The 19005-nt window shown below is 47.0% G+C and overlaps 1 protein-coding gene across 5 annotated transcripts in view; it reads left to right on the top strand.

Annotated features, from left to right (window-relative positions):
- The first annotated feature begins 6180 nt into the window (after positions 1-6180).
- Positions 6181-19005, top strand: part of ATP11C (ATPase phospholipid transporting 11C (ATP11C blood group)) — a 125002-nt gene continuing 112177 nt past the window's right edge. The window contains exon 1 of one of the 5 annotated variants that reach the window (XM_075008176.1): positions 6181-6658. In XM_075008176.1, the coding sequence (XP_074864277.1) occupies positions 6632-6658 (27 nt within the window). In that variant the 5' untranslated portion in view covers positions 6181-6631. The remainder of the gene's footprint in view (positions 6659-19005) is intronic. The other 4 variants (XM_075008174.1, XM_075008175.1, XR_012647384.1 and 1 more) reach the window with 4 other exon arrangements.

The following is a 19005-nucleotide window of genomic DNA, read 5'->3' as shown; positions in this document are numbered from 1 at the left end:
TGCACTAACTGCATGCAGTACCAGAGGAATTTTGGGGCAATATTTTCTGGCATGTGCCAGACTTCCCTCTAGGCTATGCTTTGCTCTGGCTTCTCTTGATGTGCAAACTTAAAGGTTGCTCAAGGTTCAGCATGTCCCAGAATGACAATCTCCCTTTCACCACTCAAAGCTCAGGGAAGCCACATGACTTAGAAATTGAGCCAACTCTGCAGATATTCTTGACCGGATGAGATCTGGAGGTGGATTCCTGCAAAGGCAGAAGAAGGTCTTTTGGATGTCATTTACCATGCTTAGCATCCACAGAAGGGCATCAAAGCACACCATACCCAATATGAAGTTCTGCTCTCACCAACTCACATCTCTTTAGGTGGTTAAATAGAAGGGCTTGTAGCCAGCACTCGTGGTACCATTTAACAGCCTGAATGTGTCATCATGAGGCTGTTTGGAAGAACAAAACTTGTTAAAGCTGCAGAACAATGTCATTTTCTGAGTCCTGGAGAACCCAAAAAGGACTGTCACAGTGGCCTCCTGCTATTGCTGTTGGGCTCCTGCATAACTGGGGAATGAGGTGTTAACTCAGAACTGGCTCACTCTCTTTCTCCCTTTCAGCCCTTCCACCGGGGACAGACCTGGATTCCCTTCTCAGGACTGGAATGCAAGGGGTGGATATTCCTACCCTAGGAGGGTTTAGATTATGCAGTTTATATGCCTGGAGGAGAAAGGAGATTTAGGAAACTCAGTCCAGTATTTTCCGTATGCCTGAGTCAGTTTGCCCAGCACTCGCCCTTCTTTCTATGTGAGGTATGTCGGGGTGACCCCTTTGGTTGACACTCCGCTTTCACTGTTTAGGATTCAGAAGAGCAACTGCTGTAGCAACTAGCGACTCCTAAAGTTCTGAATGACTTTCTGCAGCTAACGACCAATGAATTCGGAGGCAGGTGGCTTAGAGGGCCACTTTCCAGGGTACCAGTAACGGGGCATCTAATATACATCTCTTGTTTTCAGAATCCAACCTGCCACTCCACTGAGCCAACCCTCTCTTAACATGCTACATGATGCATTTTAAAAGAAAAACCCCAGTAGCTCTTAACACCTTTTTTAAGACAGCTTCTCAGAAGACCAAGAAGAAAGGGGTACTGGATCTGTGAGGCGAGACCTAATCATTGCTAAAACAATGAGAAGTCCTGTGGCACCTTATAAACTAACAGATATTTTGGAGCATAAGCTTTTGTGGGCAAAGACCCACTTCATCAGATGCAACATCGCCACTGGGCTCCTGCCTATCTGCCATGAGTGCTCTGTTGATGATCATCTCTGTGATCTTGATGCGTTGCTGTTTTCTTCAGTATAAGTTTGTGAGCAAGGAAAAAAAGTAAATTGAAATGTTCACTTACACCCTGAGCCTATGAGTAGCACATCAATGCTAAAAATGGAAGTGAGTGGAAAGACTGCAGGTTATTTAAACTGTCTTTGGATCAGATCCACAGCAACATGCACAGCTGTGTGAACACACGGTTTGTTAATCTGGCCAACAAATTTCTGAGAAAGAGAATATTATAATGTGTGCCTGAAGTATAGTGCAGGTTGAATGTCTCTAGAGTGGCACACTTGGGACCCGACTGGTGATGAGCCACAGAATTTGCCAAACCATGGAAGATCAATACTGTCTAACAGCATTGCGAACACTTCCACTCTTTATTGGGCTCACTGGGGTAAAATAGGGCTAAATAACAGCACAGAACCCTGAAAGCCAGGACTGGTGGTTGGTTGTTTAACGAGACCACAGGACACTTGGCCATACCCATGACAAGTGATCATCTGGCTAACTAAAATCATGACGGACCACATCATGGATGGACTAAAATCATGCGGGTGAGGATGCTTCAGTTGGACCAGAGAGTGCTAGACTAGAGAGGTTCAACCTGTAGTATGTGATGACTAAGAGGGGTGAGATGTCTAAAGCTAAATTGAAGAGGTTCGCACCTTAGTTCCTGAGCACCTTCACTGTATTAGTTAACAACGTGTTTAAAAATAATTCCTTGAGGTGCTTTTAGTCTTCTTGTTGTTACTATTGTATTTTGACTCTGGAAGATCAGTAACGATGTAATCCCAAACAACGTGCTTTAAAAATGCAGGAAGGATATTGATTAGTGCTACTTTCATCTTAAATATGGAACAAAATGGAGATATTCTAGTTAGGGGAGAGGTGTCTGCCCCTATAAAAGCAATAGTTCTGACTAAATACAGCCAATCTAAAAATGCTGCTTTTTCATGCAAGGATTTTGCTTGGTTCATCTACTCAGAGATTGTAATTTCTTGTTGTAAATCCAAACTGTAAATCCTGGCCAGGCTGTGCAGAGGTGCAAGTCAGGAAAAAAAGGGCATGACAAAGGGAGACCCAGTGCACCATAAAAAATGTGATAGCCAGAGGAGTTTCTCCTTTTGGTGCACATATCTCACTGGATGAGATTGTCTCTAAAAGGAATGAGAGCGGAATAAACTCCACAAAACATGCATGTTGCTATCTAAAACATGTAGAGTGGCTGACAGATTTTGCTGGGCTCACAGCAAAGTGGGTATGGCATGGCTCTGGGCCCACAGAAGGAGTGGGAACTGGGGCAGAAGGGGTGGGACTGGGAGCTAGCTCCGTCCCCGCACCTAGACCTTTAGCACTGCCCAAGGTTCCAGCAGCTGCTGCAGTCACAGCAGCCGTGACTGCAACCAGGAGCCCTGAGGCCCTTTAAAATCACTGAGTTTCAGGGCAGCTGCCCTCTTTACCCGCCCATCTGTGTCCCTGAGAACTTGCAAGGACTAGCAGCGCTTATGGGGAGAATGCACCCCATGCAAACAAGAGTGCCCTGGCTCTGCAGCCCACCTCACTCACTGCATCCCCAAGGCACCTTACCAGCCTGGGCATCGCTGTCTTAGACTCCATTTGGCTGAGGATATCTGGGGAGTCCCTCCAGGTCAAGATCTTTGCATGTAACTTGGACATTCTTAAGATTTCTTTTACTTTCATGCCCTTTCAGGACAGTGCAAGTACCCTCAGCCTGCTGGAGTGCCAGATTCCTTTTTACAGTACAGTAACCCCTTGATTTTACAGACCCCAATTTAGCAGACTTTGGGAACAACAGATGTCTGCCAGCCACCCTGTTGTTCCCCAACTCTTCTTAATTGGGGCCCATAAAATCCTAAATCCCACCCTCCACTCCCTGAAAAAAAGTCAGGTGACTTACCTGAGCCACCTGAGCCGCCACTGCTGAACCCCCACTGCAGCCTGGACCGCTGCTGCCAGAGCCACCATGCATTCCTCCCAACGGGGGGACATGTACGCAGGCAGACGGCACAGGTGACCCACCATTGGTGAGAGCAGTGCATGGCAGCTCTGGTGGTGGCAGCTTCTCCAGCTGCACAGAGAGGCCCAGCAGCTCCAGCCTCATGGCAGGCCAGCAGTTCCAGCCCTGTGGGGTGGGCCGGCAGCTCCTCCAGCTCTGGTGAGTGCCAGGATTTTCTGTGGGAGGAGCGGCTTGGGGAAGCCTGGTCGGGGTGGGTGGAAATAAACCCTCATATTTAATGGACTTGCAGGTTTAACAGACACCCCTCCCACACATTAGTCTCTCCCTTACTGGGTTCCTAACAATTCCTGTTTAAGCGCAGCAAAGCTGACTTGGTTTTTTTAATTAACAAGGTACAATTCTCGCTTTAAAAAGTTAAATACAAATGTTCTCTATGTTTTTAGGGCTGTGAAGAAAGAAGTTTGGGCTTCTGCCCTCCAGACTCACTCACTTTCCAATGAGGTCTGGATTGTCCCATCACCAGAACATACAGCTCTTTCCAGGGTTGTGCCCTTAGAACCTTGCCCACGTGAACCACCAGCACTACAAAGCTTATTGAGTGGTCTGACAGCACCCGCCCACAGGGGCCCTGTCCGGTTGGGCTATGAAAATAGGTCTTGCACTAACAGCCATGCAGACTCCACAGCCAGAATCGGAACACTTGAAACTGGCTTTTCCACTCTCTCAAAGTCAAAACCAGAGCCACGAGGTCATGAGGCCTATTGTGTGTCCACTCCAGATGTTCTTCCCCATCATCTGAGAATGCTGAAGTCTGCACGTGAAGATGGAAAGACAACATTTGATTATGTTGACCCACTGTTTTGCGCTATCACTGTTATGAGGGAGGCTCTCCTTCTGCCCTTTGATAATGGTGACCCAGCTGCGGAGATAGAGGAGCTAAGATATGTTTGTGAAAGTACACCTCCCTTGATTTATTGTCCCTAGTGCTGACTTATATAAAATCACCCGAGGAGCAACTTTATGAAGACAAAGTCATGCAGGTATTTATTTTTGTTGAAGGATGCAGATGATGCGAGAACAAGCTTTATAACAACTGTAATGTTTCCAGAAAACGTCTCCCACGTTAACCCTGTCTTCCCCTAGCAGGATGATGAAAAAGTTGAATTTGCATCTTGCAACACGTCTAGTGTAGCTCTGAGGGCTGGGGGAGGGTAGTGTTCCCTGCAAGCTGAGTGTTTCAGCAGCCACCCAGGAGCAATGCAGGTGTCCTCCACCCGATTAGCAGAGCACACTCAGCCACCCTCAGGCTATGTCTACACTACAGCAATCTTTCAAAAGAAGATTTTCTGAAAGAGCTCGTCGAAAAAAACCTTTTGAAAAAGCGCATCAAAAGCTTGAGCTGCTTCTTTAACAGAACACGTCCACACGGCCCTGCCTCTTTTAAAAAACAACAGGTCAGGGATTGAAAAATCCGGCCCATGAGGACTGCTCTTTCAAAAAAGGCCCCCCAGGGCATCTACACACATTTTTTTCCAAAAGAATCTTTCATAAAAAAGCACTCTTCCTGAGCCGGGAGTGGAAGACAACTTCTGGAAGAAAAGCCACGTGCCTCCGATTTCAGATTGAAAGAGTGCGTTTGGTGTGTAGACGTGGCGCATGTTCTTTCAAAAAAGGGCCTGATTTTCGGAAAGAACTCACTAATGCAGACCAAGCAATTGGGGCAGCAAGTGTTTCTATTGGTGAGGAACATCGGCGCCTGCCTTGGCGCGTATAGCAAAATTTATTCTGCTCAGGAATAGAAAAGAATTGGAGGGAACAGTGTGCGTATGGGAAGGGGTGAACGCATCGTGATCTGGTGGGTGCTAAGGACTTTCTGCCTTTGGCTCTGCCCCTTCCACCCAAGGCTCCTTATAGCGGAGCCTTCCCGGAGCTGAGCTTGTTCTGCATTTATGTTGCTCTCTGGGGAGCAAGGCTGTTATCTTGACTGTGAGAAACATGTGCTTCTGGCTCAGCAGAGCAGGATGGTAGGGCACCCCAGAGGGCAGGTGAGAGAGCTGCACAAGGGTGACAACCCCAAGGGGGCCTCTGTGATCTTCATTCCCCATATGAATAACTTTTCCCAGGTGTGCAGGTTCTTCCGAGGCATTTCTTATGTGTGTAAAGCAATCCGGAGTTATCCCTAGACTGGGAGTGGGCAAGATTCAGCCCACCCAGGGTTTCCCTCTGGATCATGGCCACCCTTCCAGAAGCCCCAGGCAGGGAGGGGGCCCAAGGTGAAGCAGAAAGCTGCTCCTCCTGCCTCTGCATGTAGACAGGGAGGGAGAAGCATCACTCACTGTCCCCGCCTCCAGCACAGTCGCTCAGCTCCCATTGGCTGCTGGTTAGCAGCCTCCTAAGCTAGTGCCTCCAGGCACCCCAGCTCCCTCTCCTTCTCTCCCCCAGACCTGCACCCTCTCCTAGGCCAGAATCCTATCCTGCTCCCACACCCCCTCCAGGCCCCTGCACCCCCATCTCCTGCCCCAGGCCCCAACCCCCTCCTTCACCAAACCACCCGCAGCCCCACGCCCCTTCCTGCCCCCCACCCTGCACCCCTGCGCGGAAAACCTCAGCCACTTACCAAGCCTCGGAGCGGCCCCCGCGTCAACCCCCGCCACGCAGCACGGGGCCCTCCTCCCTGTACCGCTTTCACGGCAGTCCGCCAGGCTAGGGGGCGGCTGCCTCGCCCCACCCCACCCCGGCGCGCAGCAGCAGCCGCCTGGAGCTCCCCCAGCTGCCCGGGAGCGCGTTTGCGCCCCCTCCCCGGGCTGAGCCGGGGGCGGAGCAGCGGCTGCCCTGGGCCCCGGCTGGGGCCTACTACACATCCCAGGCTGCTCCGGGAAGGGCCGGGCCCGCCCCCGAGAACCAGCCAGACAAAAGCTCTGGGCGGCGGGGCGCGCAGTAAGGGAAAGTGGAAGTAAGCGGGGCGGGCGCAGAGCGCACGGCGGGCTGGAGGCGGCTGGCGCGTCGTGCGCCCTGAGCCTTGGCGGGGAGGCGGGCAGGGGCCCCCGGGGGTGTCCGCGGCAGGAGCAGCCCCGCGCCCTGGAGCCGAGCCTGCGGGGGCGAAGGCGATGGTGCCCGGCTGGGAGCCGCGGCGGCCGGGGAGAGCCTAGCCGCGGCGCCCCCGGCGGCGAAGGAGAGCCCCCGGCGCGGGGCGCAGCCATGCGGCCGGGAGCCGGGCGTCGGTGACCGGGGTGGGGCGGCGGGTGGCAAGGCCGGGCCCGGCACCGCCGCAGTGCTTCTCTGCAGGGCTTGTCCCACCGGCTGCCCGCCTCCTGGAGCCCCGCCGCCGCGGCGCGATGTTTCGCTGGAGCATTAATCGCTTTGTAAGTAAATCTCGGGCCCCCGCCCCCGTTCTGTGCCTGGGGCTCGCTGCTCCCGGGGCAGCCCCCGGCTACTGACCCCTGGGCCCAGACCCGGCACCGGGCACCCCCGCCCTCGGGCCCAGAGCAGGCACCGGCCACCGCACCCCCCTGCCCCCCGGGCCCGGGCCCCGACCCGGCACCGGGCACTTCCGCAGCCGAGGAGCTGATCACACCCCGCCCGTCGGCAGCTCCGAAATGTGGGCCCTGGGCTCATCGCAACACCCGCCCCCCCATTTTCTGAGCCCGGAGCGGAGCGCCCCCCGCCCCGAGCCGAAGGTGGGCTGGAAAGCGGCAGAGCTGCCGAAGAGTCTTGCTGCCCCCGCCCCCGTGGGGATTGTAACCCGCCAGGCTTGGGCGGGGGACAATCCCCCAGGTCCTGCAGAAATAACGAGCGGCGGCGTGTCCCCTCTCCCTCTCATTGCTGCGCCTGTGGGAAGCACATGGCCCTGCCCTGCCTGCAAGGGCTTAGCCCGGGGCTTCGCTATCGTTCTGCGGATCTGGCCGGGGCTAAGAAAGCAGGAACCGAGGCAGCGGTCGAGTGGACGCCCAGGCTGTAGTTGGCTTCCAAGGGCAGGCGGAGGAGCCGAAAGCGGCTGGAATAGGAAGTCTGGCTAAGCGACCTCCCGGCCGGCCAGCAAAAATGGTTTGCCTGGCAGGGGAGGGATTTAGAAGGGAAAGAAAACTGGCCCGTGGTCCCTGGAGATCGTTTACAGAATCACCTAAAACAGGGGTTTGCCATTGGAGGTGGTGGGTCACACCATGCTCTGTGTCTGTCTGGTGGTGATCGAGGAATGCGGGTGAGGATGCTTCAGGGGGCATTGCTGATAATATCAGGCAGTGGTGTGCCTGAGGAAAAGGCTGAGGTACCCAAGGCTGGCAGCAGAACCTGTAATTCACACAGGCGGAAGCCTGCACACCAAGGGAACCGGCTACATGGGCATGAAATGTAAAAGTAGAGCACTGCCCTCAGAAGTGATCCAGTTGGGAACCAGTTGATTAAAATACAAAATAAGGCTAGAACAAATTAGGCTTTGCAAGCTGTTGGACCAGTTCCCTGAACCAGCTGTTCTCTCTCCAGAGTGCGGATCCCTTTTTTAATTGTACTCTGAAGTTGTGTGTAATTGGGTTGTAATTCTACCCATGATGCGAAAAAGTCCTGAATTGGACACTATTGAAATCTTTATGGAAGAAAATTTCTGATTAGCTAACTGTTTCCAATATATGATGTCAAGATCCATTCAGGGTCTAGAATGGGGTTTGTGTGTGTGTGTTTGCAGTTTGCCCAGTTGGAAAACATTTTGATACTCTATTTAGAATGTTTATCTCTTTTTGAATATTGGGAGTCCATTAAAAGCCATTTACATCTAGAAGTTCTGTGTAGTGACTACATCTTTTTAGCTTTTGGTTGTCTGAGAATGAAAAATATTAAGTGAATTGTGCTGAAGAGGCGCTATGGTTTAAATCTTACAAATCCATGTGAGGGTGCGAAACAGAAATGTGTAGGCACAAAATGAAACATTTTAAAGTCAAGAAATAGTAAGTAAGTGGTACAGTGGGGTTGATGGGGAGGTGATATTAAATTGCTAGTGCATGGAAATGAGTGGCAAAGGTTCTCTGGAGAATCTGAACTCTGACCCGGTATGCTGGTGTGAGCAGTAACTTTCAGAGGGGTCAAGCCAAGAATTTGGTAAGTGGTCTTGGGCTGTGTTTTTCTATGTTAGTAATAGAGGAGGTGTGGGATCTGGAACAGAGTTTGGGTACAGGTGGGAACTCTGGGTAGAAGGTTGAGGTTGGGGGGTGGATTCTGAGAAGGAGTTTGGGTTTAGGACCTGGGACACGGATACAGAAGGGTCAGGGAGGGAGTTTGGATGCAGGAGGGAGTGTAGGGGTTTGAGTGCAGAGGCAGTGCCAGGTACAGGCTTTGGCTAGAAGTCCCTTACTATAGGCAAGTCCTGGCTGGCAGCCTAGAGGGCTCTATGGACAGGCTCCCCTGACTGCTGTGCTGCCATACAGCCTCAAAGCGGACAGTTGCTGAGGCCAGCATGTCTCTCTGTGTGGCATGCCCCTTGGAGGGGAGCAGAGGATCTTTGATTGCTCAAACAAATTTTATGGGACCATGGGAAACTTGGCCTCCCCCTTGGTGAGTGGTTGTCCAGCTAACTAAAATCATGCGGCACCATGGATGTTCCGGATGAGAGAGTTCTGGACTAGAGAGGTTCAATCTGCGCTGTCTTTCTTAAGACTGAAAGTAGTTAACCAAATCTACTTCTTGCCTCCTATGAGGTTTGATGTTTGGGACTTCCTTCTGCTTTGTCAAAGAAACAGAGTCAAAGTTTTGCCTTCTAATTCTTAAGTTGTGTTTGCATTGTAAACATTAGTGCCTATAAATATAACTGGGGGGAAAAAGGCTGATGTCTTTTGATTTTAAAGTAGTAAAACCAAATCTTATTGTTGAAATGTTTGGTTTTTAGGAGTCTTTAATAATGGTTAATTTCTATTTTTATTTTTTGAAATAATTTTGGTGGCTGATATCAGTACATAAATTGATGTACATTTTCATAGTTGTATGACTGATCGAGTTTTAAGCCTCTGTTTATCAGAACTGTGAATGGCTGACAGGAGGAATTGCTTGATGATTACCTTCTGTTCGTTCCCTTCAGGGCACCTGGCATTGGCCACTGTCAGAAGACTGGATACTAGGCTAGACAGACATTTAGTCTGACCTAGTGTGGCCATTCTTATATTCTTTCTTTTTTCCAGTTTTATCAATTTACATTTTTACAGCAGTGAGAAATTAAGGGGATTGGGTTCCAGATAGCTTTGTATTAACTTCTTTGAATCTCAGCTTCTACTCTTGGAGCTTTGTAACTTAAGACTCAAATGGTCAGCATCACATATGAAAACACACTAAGCAAATATCCTCAAATCCAACTCCAATTGTTAATCAAGCAGCATATTTCTCAATTCATATATTTGTAAACTTCAGTTATCAATGGGCACTCTTTGGTTGGTTAGTAAGTGTACAGTGAAACTGATTATGGGTCAGAGTGAAATAGTGTTCGTAAATTCAAATGTTGCTAAGCTGGGTCCACACTTGGAGTCTGAATCTGAAAAAAATCATCATTCCACAGACCCCGTCTCATCTGGAAGAGCATTTAGCTGCTGATGAGCCCAATAGCATGGATCCATAGCTTAATTTACAGCAGTTGAAAGGGTGCCACGGTTATGTCTGATGAATATATCTTGTTTCCGAATAGTGTGTTAGACTTTCACGGTACCACTGAAACTGCTCTGAGACTTCCACTGAGGCTGTGTGGTTGGATTTAATTTTGCAATTGCTCATTTTTTCCTGTGCATCATTACTTGTCTGAAGCCCAGAGTCTTAGTGTTATTGCAGTAGGCTGTGTCAGTTTATTTGGGAATGGAATTACTAGCACAGTGCTGAGCTAACAGAACGGATCGGCATTAAATCAGGGCTTATATTCTTCTATGAGCATATTATAGGATAACTGAAGAACTTCTGAAGGCCAAATTGTACTTCTCAGCTATAGGTCACTTGGTGATAAATATAAAATCGTTCAAAAGATATTGCCATTGAATCACTGGGTTGAATTGGAATCTGATGAAGTGGGTCTTACCCACAAAAGCTCATTACTTAATAAATAAAATTAGTCTTTAAGGTGCTACAGGACTGCATGTTTCTGGTTTTGTGTGTGTGTTTGTAGCTACAGATTAACACAGCTATCCTCTGAGATAAAGGTATGAGCTATATTGGAGGCTCTGGATAGAACCATGGTTGTGACTGAAATATGGTCATAATACAGTAGCTCCAAAAACAATAATGGCTAAATTACATATTTTTTGTGGTCTGTTTTGTATTTAAGGCTGACACATTGGGTTAATGACATTGTTATGGAGCCAAATCTGTCAGATGTAGCTGAAATGTACCAAATCGTCTGCCAGACCTTGACTTGAATTTTGCTTTTGTCTTGTGCCAAATCTAGGAATACTTCTTACGTCTTTGGCACAACACTTTGGCTATGTCAAGAAACCTGCTGGAAGAAGAATCCCATGTGCAGCAATGGAATTCATCTCAAAGATTCTTTTGAGGGGGCTTTTAATGTAATCTGTTAATCCTAATGGGCTAGTCAGGCCAGTTACGATTTCTTTTTTGGTGTTTGCTTGAGGTTGCAGTTCGGAAGTGCAAAGGCTTCTTTTAAGAACTGGTGGACTCTGAGTCTGTTGGAGATGTGCTCAGGCCCCAGTATTTTCACCTACTCCTGCATTATCACTGGAAACCTTACACATTTGTCTTGCTTGTATTGGTCTTGATCCAATAAATATCCCACAGAACTGCTAAGCTTTTTTTTTTGCTCCTCTGTCACCCATACAATGTCTAGTTTATTGACCGTATTAAAGGTTTTAAAAAAAACCTCAACCTCTTCTGCCTTCTAAAATACACTCTGAGACGTTCCAGGATACTGAGATTCCCCATCCTTAACGACAAGCAGTCCTGTAGCACATTAAAGACTAACAAATTTATTTATTCGGTAATGAGCTTTTGTGGGTACAACCCACTTCAGATTTTCATCTTGAAGGACATGCTTTAGTCTCTCTACCAGAGTGAATTTTTTGTGACTACAGTGTATTAAAATTTTATAAAATTCTCACATGGTCTTGTTTTTAGTGCTTGGATTTAGCCTGTGTTAGCTGCAGTATTGGCAGATGCCTCACCCCCAGCCCAAAATACCTGTTCTTGTGAGGTTCTGGCTCTGCAGTAGCCAGACAGAGTCCCTACTAAGGAAGAAGACAGGTTGTGAGAGCTGGTGTGGTGTGGTGTGTGGAGCAAAGGGCTTCTCCCTGGATGTGCCATGTGTCTCAGGGATCCCAGGAGATCTACTAGATCTAGGTGCAGGTCCTATAGCTTATTGCTTGGGTGGAACAACATGTAGGGCTCTCTGCAAGAAGGTTGTCAGAGACATGTCCTCTTCCTGCAGCCTCCCTTCCCCCCGTGGATTCTGGAAACATAGATCCGTCAAGAGCTCAGCACAGCATGGCAGCAGTGCTGCAGAAAAATTCAGTACCACTGTTAAAATAGGACGAGAGTCTGACAGGAGGATAAAGCTTCTCTGGCAGACGCTGTCACTTCTCAACTAGATGGTTTCTTCCAGAGGCTCATACGTGTCAGTGAATATTAAAAGCCTATTTTCACATACAACTCGGAGCATATACGTATTAAGTGTCTTCTTCTCTTATCAACATTGAGATGATTAAATTTGGTTCCATGCTCTTCCTGTAAATGTGTTCTTAACTTCCGAAGGGGTGTAACTTTTACAGAGGGTGGTAGATTTAACTACCAGGAGCAGGAAAGGGTACAGTCAGAATATGTAGTTTTATTTCAGATCTGTTCAGCTGCTCTGGTCTGCCTATGAGCAGAACATTTCAGGATTCAGATCTTAATTTAACATGATGCTGAAGTCAATTCCTTCACCTTTGTTAGTAAGATGAGAATGGGGCCCAGGGCGTGGAAGATTCAGATGCACACAGTTAAGAATATACTTTAAAGGTACAGCTTGAAGTGTAATCTGTTTTAAAAAGTGAATGAAAAGTAGCTTTCTGTACTGCGTTAGGGATGTTTTGTCTTGCAATCATATTTTTCTTAAAACTGGTGTTGCTGTGAAAAAAAGCCCCAGATACAAAGTGGGACAGTGGCTGCCTGTACAGTGAAAAGTAAAAATTACCAAGTGCTGTCAAATGGAAGAATTAGAGATTTTTTTTTTGTTCATGGTCCTGAATGGGAGTAATTTTAATGGTTTAAAAATAGCGTCCCCTTTGAAGTCAGTTTGTTTCGTTATATGTCAGAGAGAGGTAGCCGTACTTGTCTGCATCTTCACAAAACAAAAAAGCAGTCCTGTAGTACTTTAACAAAATTTATTAAGGCTACATCTACACTAGCCCAAAACTTCAAAATGGCTGTGTAAATGTTTACTAATGAAGTGCTGCTGTTAGGAATAAGGGGATTTTGAAGTTGCTGGGGTCCTTTCGAAAAGGAGCCCCGTCTGGAGGAGCTGTGCGGCAGCGAGCTGCGTCAATTTCAAAGTGCCGCGGCTGCCGGCATTCTAATGAGGCACTGAATACGTATTTACATGGCCATTTTTGAAGTTTTGGGCTAGTGTAGACATGGCCTAAGTGATGAGCTTTCGTGGGGGAGACCCACTTCTTCAGATCTGGAAAAGTGGGTCTGCCCCATGAAAGCTCATCACCTAATAAACTATTTTGTTAGTCTGTAAAGTGCTACAGGGCTGCTTTTTTTGTTTCATCACGGATGTATCTACAGAGCTGTGCTGCTGGCAGTGTGATGTAAAGGAGGGCTCTCAAATGCAAATGAACACTCCTTTGCATATTCACATGGCTAATTTGCATCTTCACATGAGATCACCCTGCCAGCTGAGGCTGCTGCCGCAGAAAACAAGCAGTGTAGACGTGGTTCTGCCAGCAAAACCCACTTTGTCAGCAGCCCCTTATCCTGATTTTTTCCAGCATAAAGGGCAGCCAACAAAGGGTTTTTTGCCAGCAGCATCATGTCTACACAGCTTGTTTTTCGCTGGCAGCAGCCTCCGTTGGCAGGATGATCCTGCACAAATATGCATATTAGCCATATGAATATGCAAATAGGTGGCTGTTTGCATTTTTGAGACCACTCATTTGCACCAAGCTGTTGGTACTATGGCTCAGGGTAGATGCAGCCTATACCTATACCTCTTGTATGAACAAATTTGTACCATTTTTCTTTAATGGGCAAAACTTGTTTGTCTTACTCTTGAAATCAGATCATTTGAATGAGTCGGATAAGCAGGACTGACCCATTGTCCAAATCAGAGGACTTGAAATGAGCTAGTGCTGCTGAGAATTTCGGATCTTTCAGTTGGGTCCTACAGCAATAGCAGTTTCCCAAATCAACAGCTGCGTCCAAAGAAGTGGGTCTTGTTCACAAAAGCTCATTATCTAATAAACAAAATTGTTAGCCTTTAAGGTGCTACAGGACGGCTTGCCTTGTTTTGTGAAGATGCGGACTAATATAGCCACCCTTCTGAGACTAGTTTCCTAAATGGTCACCGCTCCAGTAAAAGATACTATCTCACCCACCTTCTCTCCACCCTGGGACCAACCCAAGTACACTGCATACTTATATCGTTGATCTAATTATCACAGGTGTTAATGTGGGCACCTTCCTTTGAATTCAGCAGCACTGTTTTGTATTTGCCTCCCGGCTCCAGAGGTTTCTTACTGTCATTAAGGCGGTAATAGATCTAAAACTCCAGAAGTTGACATGCACATTTTAAATCAACTATCAGCTGATTTGTCAGAATGGCACTTGAACTTAAAAAAAAAAAAAAAAAAGTCAACAACAGTTTACAACCACAGTGACTCGGTCTTAAATTTCACTATTTTGAGGTGACTGTTCTGAAATTTGTGGGCAAGTATTACAGTCGGTATTTGTGTGTGAAGCTATTTCATCATACCATTCTAAATAGATTGGTTTGGATAATCTAAGGGTTGTATTAGCAGTTGTGAGGTTTACAGGTAGGGAACTAAGCCTGGAGCTGGACCATGGTAACTCTAGACACACCTTAGTGTAACCCCATTAAGACAAAAACTTAGGTTGCCAAGTCACTGTAATCTCAATGTAGCCTTTGATCATTGGATCTCTGATTTGAGCTAGTGAAAGAACTGATTCTGTGAAAGATATTTCCAAGAGGCAGGAAATAAATTAGTGGTTAGCACTAATGTCTTCAAAGCGTCCCCAGCCTTCTTTCTTAAACTGTGCACTTTTTTCTTTATGTGCCTCTCTTCAATAGTTTGTTGTTGTTGTTTTAGAGGAGTATTTGTTGCACAGTTTAAAGCAGCAGCAACCCCCACAGCTACCAAAAATACCTCCCCTCTCCCCCAGAACATACTCCTTTCTTTCCATTCTCAAAAGTCTCAGTAAACAGGCCTTGAAGTATGCCTCCAAGGTCAGCAGACTTCCTTTATTTTGAACTACTGCAGAAACACTGCACTGTTAAGGTTTCTGCTGGCTTTTAAGCTGAAGGACCATCTGCTATCTCATTGTCTCCACTCTGCGATAGATCATGTTCTCATAGAACTGGGTTTTGGATGCCATAATAGTGTGTGTCCAGGAGTGATGCACCACTGATTATCTGATATGTTGCAAGTCCTGCTCGCCTTCAGCTCACTATGTTTACTGCCTTCTGATGCCCTGTCATTTCTTTCTTTTTCTAATTTCCTCATCTCCTCCCCTCTCACTCCCTCAGCTTTTTATGTGCAGATGGGAATTTTCCTGACACCCTGGTGTGCAAAGCACATTCAGGCTGGCTTCTAGTAAATTTCATGTTGTCTGCACTAAGAAGTGAGGGCAGAGATGGGGGAAACCAGGAATCCTCTTACAAATTTAGGCAGTGGGACGCTCAAGGTTATGCTTTGTTGCACTCTGATGTGACCTTATAGGTTGCTGAAGGCAGGGCCATCACTGATTTTATTGCTTTTTGGGAATGCAGCTTTAGGCTATTTGAGGAGCAGGGCAAAAATAAATTGCACTTCAGATTAAAAGTGTCAACATTCCGGGGATCTTAAAGCAAACGTGCAATTGAATAGTCTCAGAGGCAGCATGTTAGTCTGTATCTTCACAAAACAGATAAAAAAGAAAAAGTAGTACTGTAGCACCTTAAAGACGAACAATATTAGTATTAGGTTGTTCAGATGGTTATTCTAAAACTCCAAATGGTTATTCTCCAGATCTGAAGAGGTGGGTTTGTCCTGCAAAAGCTCATCACCAATAAATATTGTTCATCTTTAAGGTGCTACAGGACTGCTTTTGTTTTGACCTGCAGTTGAATTTGCAGTAGTGTGGTCATTTATGATCCGTTTGATTTCCAGAGGTTCTTACCTCAAAGGTTCATCTTGACTAAGCCCTGGTCTATGCTACAGACTTAACTCCATCATGCCAGGGGTGTGGATTCCTGAACTACGTATTTATACTGGCCAGACTCTTTGACAGCACTGCCCATGGAATGGCTTCTCCCATCTACCTCGCTACACCAACTGGAGAAGCTTTCCCGTCACCATAGGCAGCCGCTTAACTAAGTGCCGTGGCAGTGCATCTCCAGACAGGTGCTTGTTCCTTATTATGGAGTAAGGGAGATCAACAGGAGAACGTAGAGGCTAGACCTATACTGGGGAAATAAGTCAATGTACGTATGTTGATTCCAGCTATGCAAAGGCCGTAGCTAGAATTGTGTATCTGAAATCAACCCATTTCCCTAGCATAGACTTAGCCTGAGTGTTTTCCAGGGGTGTGTTAAGCAACACGATTAACATTTTGTCACTGGCTGTTCTCTTAGCCTCTTACCTAGAAGGTGAGATGCATGCAGATGAGTGTCCTGGGTATTGTAAAATGATACACAAACACACTATATGTTTTACATTACAGCAGACAGTCAAAGAGAAGCACCAAGGTGATGCCATTTATGATGGTCCCTAGTTTAGCAACCCAGGCTTCCTACCGGGTGCACCAGAGCTGCTCCCACACAGCCAGCTGCACGTGTTAGGAGCAGCTGCAGGGCTGGAGAATCCAGCAGGTCTCTCTGAAGCATGTTTCTTTTGGCTGGGGTAGAGCTGCATTCTCCACCCCTTTTCTCCTCTGCTTTGTCCTTCTTGAGACTTGTCTGGCATTCCCAGGTTGGGAAATGCTGCCCTCAGTTGTTAAACACACATGTTAAAATAATATAGTGGCCAAACTGGAGATTACATAATGGGATCAGGAACGTGGATGGGAGCAGTATTTAGTCCACACAGTGTGCAGTGCAATTAACTTTTTGCATTTCAGGACTTTCCTTAGTTTTCATCAGCAAACTTGCACAAATGTAGGCTCTTGTTTTCATGTAACGTAGTTCTGTGTATCAGTTAAACATTATTAAGGTTGCAAAGTCAAGCGTTCCTAAAGTAGGATATGCCAGAATTAAGATTGTTCATGAAACGCTAGTTCAGACCTCTTGTGCATATGCATTATGGCATAGTCTTTAATTACATGATCACATACTACTTTACTGTGGGGATCCCTGCCTTATTTAGTGCACAGGGTGGACAGTGCTCGGTTAAGTGAAAAGCTAGTCAATATTTTGCTTTGTTTTTATTGTTCATTGCATGACTGTAGGCCTTGTTGCCTGCATGCTGTTTGAACCCTGCTCTAAGGGCAGAATTATTAATTTCCTATGGGCTTTTCTATGGTGCTCATCACATTAATGGATTTATTTTCAACACACGCCTATGAGGTGTCCTCATTTTACAGTTGAGCAGGAACTAACAAGGAGATTAAAGGGGAAAAATTACTAATTTTAGATGCCTATCTTGACCTGACTAGGACCTGATTTTTTTTGTCTTTCGTTTTCTATGTAGCACTCTGTTCACAGCAGAGCTCTGCTTAAAGTGAGTGGCAGCTGTGAGCTCTCAGCCCTTCAACATCTTAAATTGGGCACCCAGAAAATGAGAAATAAGCTGTGACAGGCCAACCTGTGAAATAGTTTGGCTTTAGTGTTGTACTTGTTTAGCTTCACCTAGGAATTTGGTGTCAAAGGCAGGGATAAGATCTGATTAGGCTACCTCCTGTATTCCCCTACTTTTTTTTTTATTATACATCTTCCAGCTTCCTTAGCAAATGCAGCACAGGTCTTTCAGAAAACAGTCTCTTTTACCATGCAGTCCTAATTTGTTCTGGGAGCAGGTCTGCTTGCAGAAAAAATAGTATGTGATCACTTAATTAAAGACTTTGCCATAGTGCATATGCACAAAGGAATCTGAATTAAAGTGGGATGGACAGCCTTAATTTGGGCACATCCTAACTTTTTTAGCAACTCCCTAAGATTTTATTTTATTTTAAAAAACAAGCTGAGAAAAGAAAAAGTCTATCATGAGACGTCACCCCTCTAGGATGTCAGCAAGGTTGTAGCCTTTAGCTCCACAGCCTAGACCTCCGCTCCATGAGCGAATGGAGTAACTGATAACAGTAGCTGGTTGTCCTTTGTGTGGACACGATGTGTTTTTATGCTAGTGGTTTTCACAGCTGACAACATGGGAATGGTGGGACTTCGGATTTTTGGGCTTCATCCTTGGCTCTGCAGGTAGAGAGGGGCGTGCGTACGTGCGCTCTAGTGGGCATAGACTCTTCTTACTCCCCCGCTCCCCAGCTTGACTCCTTTCCACTGTATCCCCATCATCCCAGTCCCGGTTCTGTCTTTGTCAGCCGCGGCTCCTTATTGAAGTTCTGTTCTTCTTGCTCACTCAGTCACTGCTCCTCACCTTTTTTATTTCCATCCCAGTCTTCCTACTCGATCAGTCCAAGTCACACTAGGTCATCTGTCCAGCCCTCTCCCTCCCACCAGTCTCGCTCTTGTTCACGGTGCATGTCAGTGAGGTGGCTTCCTCCTCCATGCTGCCTGGGGGCCATCAGGGAGGTCATTGAGAGTGCTGGAGAGAGAGGGCCCGCCAACCCGCTCTCAATTCATGTGCATGGGAGCCGTAATTACAGGGGAGGTCCTTTTGCACATTTGTCGGTATGTACTGGAGCAGGCTCAGTTCCCTGTGTGGATTGTGTGTGTGCAGTCTGGTCAGCCCCAGGAGCTTTGGGCGTGTGATCCAGGGCATATGGAAATTCAGCTGCTGAACTCTGAGGTTGCAAACTGCAGTTCTCCCCCATTCTCCCACCCCTGAAAAGCAGTCTATACGTTGGCTAATTTTCAGTGGCTTATCTTGGGCCAGCAAATGACAAACCCTTGACATAAAGACTGTCCTCCTACAAATATTAACTCTGTGCCCCAAAGCGTGGAGTTGCTAGAACTTCTCTGAAAAACACTGATGGCCTTTTCTCCTAACATTACAAAACTGTTGTGTTCTCCTCCCCCACACCACCCCACCTCTTTATGTATTTGAATCAAAACTTATTTTTCATTATGCATCATCTTAGAAGTGTGTGTTTGACTTTCCAAGCTCTGAAGTGGGGGAAAAGGGAAAGATTTCTTGCCTGGCAGGTTTTGCAAGTGGCTTAGTTGGGTGAAAGACAGGTAAATTTCTTTAGGGACTTTTACCCTCCTTTGCTGGGAGGATGTGGCAAGGAACCAGAAAAGAGCAGAGAGGGATTTTTGCTGTGTAGAAGGTGGATGTTAAGCAGGTAGAGAGGTGGCAGTTTTCCATCTGGACTGCCCCCCGTCCTGGAACCCGCACCAGACCCGTGGCATGGCAAGGCTGGATGAGAA

The sequence above is a fragment of the Carettochelys insculpta genome, chromosome 13, assembly GCF_033958435.1.
Source record: "Carettochelys insculpta isolate YL-2023 chromosome 13, ASM3395843v1, whole genome shotgun sequence".
In the NCBI taxonomy this organism is placed as follows: domain Eukaryota; kingdom Metazoa; phylum Chordata; order Testudines; family Carettochelyidae; genus Carettochelys; species Carettochelys insculpta.
This window is presented reverse-complemented; position numbering and strand designations above follow the sequence as displayed.